General features: G+C 43.8%; 1 protein-coding gene across 1 annotated transcript in view; it reads left to right on the forward strand.

Annotated features, from left to right (window-relative positions):
- PIGL (phosphatidylinositol glycan anchor biosynthesis class L) overlaps positions 1-2,349 on the forward strand; it is a 17,282-nt gene that overhangs the window by 1,174 nt on the left and 13,759 nt on the right. Inside the window, exon 2 of the mRNA XM_015828697.2 lies at positions 746-845. Within this exon, the coding sequence (XP_015684183.2) occupies positions 746-845 (100 nt within the window). The remainder of the gene's footprint in view (positions 1-745; positions 846-2,349) is intronic.

Raw genomic sequence — 2,349 nt, forward strand, 5'->3', positions numbered from 1 at the left:
AGAATACAGAAAATAGAACAGAAGAAACATTATTGCTGCTTTAAATGTACATTAATCAGCGTACATTAAAATGAAATTGCATTGCATTCAGCTCTCAAAAAATGCTGTTTTAGCATAGACACACCTATACACACACATATATGACACAGAGAAATATCAGTCTAATTCGAATGTATATATACATGCAAAAAAAAAAAAAAGAATCCTGCAAGTTTACTAGATGGCATAAGGAACAAAGTTGTTACAAAATCCAGTAGTTGTGTTAGAAATGTTTCAAAATCTCCTCCCAGAGGGGAGCAACAGAAACAGACCGTGAAGTGGGCGTGTGGGGTCTCTAAAAATGCTTTGAGCTCTAGGCACATGACGCTTATATCCTGCTGGAGCAGGAGACCCTGTACCATTTCAGACAAATGGCTGTCCAGTCTCTTCTTAAAAACCTCCAGTGTTGGAGCATTCACCGCTTCTGGAGGCAGGTTGTTCCATTGGTTAATTGTTCTCACTGTTAGGAAGTTTCTCCTTAGTTCCAGGTTGCTTCTCTTTCTGATTAGTTTCTTGCTTCTTGTCCGTTGCTTCTTGTCCTGCCTTCAGGTCCTTTGGAGAATAGTTTGACCTCCAACTCTTCTCAGTGGCTTTAATTTTTCTTGGGAGGGGGGAAAGGGGGGAATGTTTGTGTCAAAAATATGGTAAATAAATAGATTCCAAATAGAGGCAAAAGAGATGACCGTTATCTCTTTATCATTCACAGGGAATTATTATCAGCAGGGAGAGATTCGTAAAGGAGAATTGATAGAAAGCTGCAAAGTTCTCGGGATTCCTTCTTCCAATGTGACTGTCCTGGACCACAGGTAATTTGCTAAAAAAAAAGTAGCATTGTTGGGTTGTGCAAGAAGTCATAGAATCATAGAGATGAAAGGGAACTTCGAGATCATCAAGTCCAACCCAGGATTCACTACACCAGGGGTAGGCAACCTTGGCTCTTTTATGACTCGTGGACTTCAACTTCCAGAATTCCTGAGCCAGCATAGGGGAACTATGGCCGCCTTCATGACTCGTGGACTTCAACTCCCAGAATTCCTGAGCCAGCATGGGGGAACTATGGCCCCTTCATGACTGGTGGACTTCAACTCCCAGAATTCCTGAGCCATCATAAGGAACCTTGGTTCTTTTATGACTCGTGGACTTGAACTCCCAGAATTCCTGAACCAGCATGAGGGAAACTTTGGCCCCTTCATGACTTGTGGACTTCAACTCCCAGAATTCCTGAGCCACCATGGCTCAGCTTGGAAACCTCTCCCTTTCCCCTCAGCATGGCTGGCTGAGGAATTCTGGGAGTTGAAGTCCACAAGTCATAAAAGAGCCAAGGTTGCCTACCCCTGCACTACACCATCCCCAAAAGATGGCTACACGTAATCCTCGACTTACAACTTCAATTGAGTCCAGAATTTCCGTTGCTAAGCAAAACAGTTGTTAAGTGAGTTTTTCTCCACTTTACAACCTTTCTTACCCTGGCTGTTAAGTGAATCACTGTACTTATGAAGTTAGTGACACTCCTTAGTTCTAAGTTGGATTTCTCTTTAATAATAATAATAATAGTAGTAGTAATGATGATGTTGATGATGATGATGATGTTGGAAGGGACCTTGGAGGTCATCTAGTGATCCTGCCCTCAGGTGCTTTGGAGAATGAGCTGACCCCCCTCTTCTTTGTGATGCCCCCTCAAATACTGGCATATGGCTATCATGTCCCCCCCAATCCTTCTTTTCTCTAGACTGGCCCGACCCCAATCCTGCAAGCTGTTCTTCATATGTTTTTGTCTCCAGGCCTTTAATCATCTTAGTTGCTGCTCTTTGCAAGAACAGAGGTGGAGACAACTTGGCAACTTATATAGACTCATGGACTTGCTGGCTGGGGAATTCTGGGAGTTGAAATGTACAGGTAGTCCTCGACTTACTGGTTGGGCTGACACACACCACCTCCCCGTCCAGCTTCCCACACCCCAGAAATGGCATTTTAAACAGGCGCAGGGCACGCTGTGGGATTTCAGTGCCCCTCCCCGACAAAGTGAATCAGCTTTATAATAATAATAATAATAGTAATAATAATAATAACAACAACAACAAGAAGAAGGAGGAGGAGGAGGAGGAGGAGGAGGGGGGACCTTGGAGGTCATCTAGTCCAACCCCCTGCTCAGGGAGGAAACCCTATACCATTTCAGACAAATGGCTGTCCAATCTCTTCTTAAAAACTTCCAGTGTTGGAGCATTCACAGCTTCTGGAGGCAGGTTGTTAATAATAATAATAAAGTTGGAAGGGACCTTGGAGGTCATCTAGCCCAACCCCTTGCTCAGG

The sequence above is a fragment of the Protobothrops mucrosquamatus genome, unplaced genomic scaffold, assembly GCF_001527695.2.
Source record: "Protobothrops mucrosquamatus isolate PMUCROS unplaced genomic scaffold, P.Mucros_1.0 scaffold4803, whole genome shotgun sequence".
NCBI lineage: Eukaryota > Metazoa > Chordata > Lepidosauria > Squamata > Viperidae > Protobothrops > Protobothrops mucrosquamatus.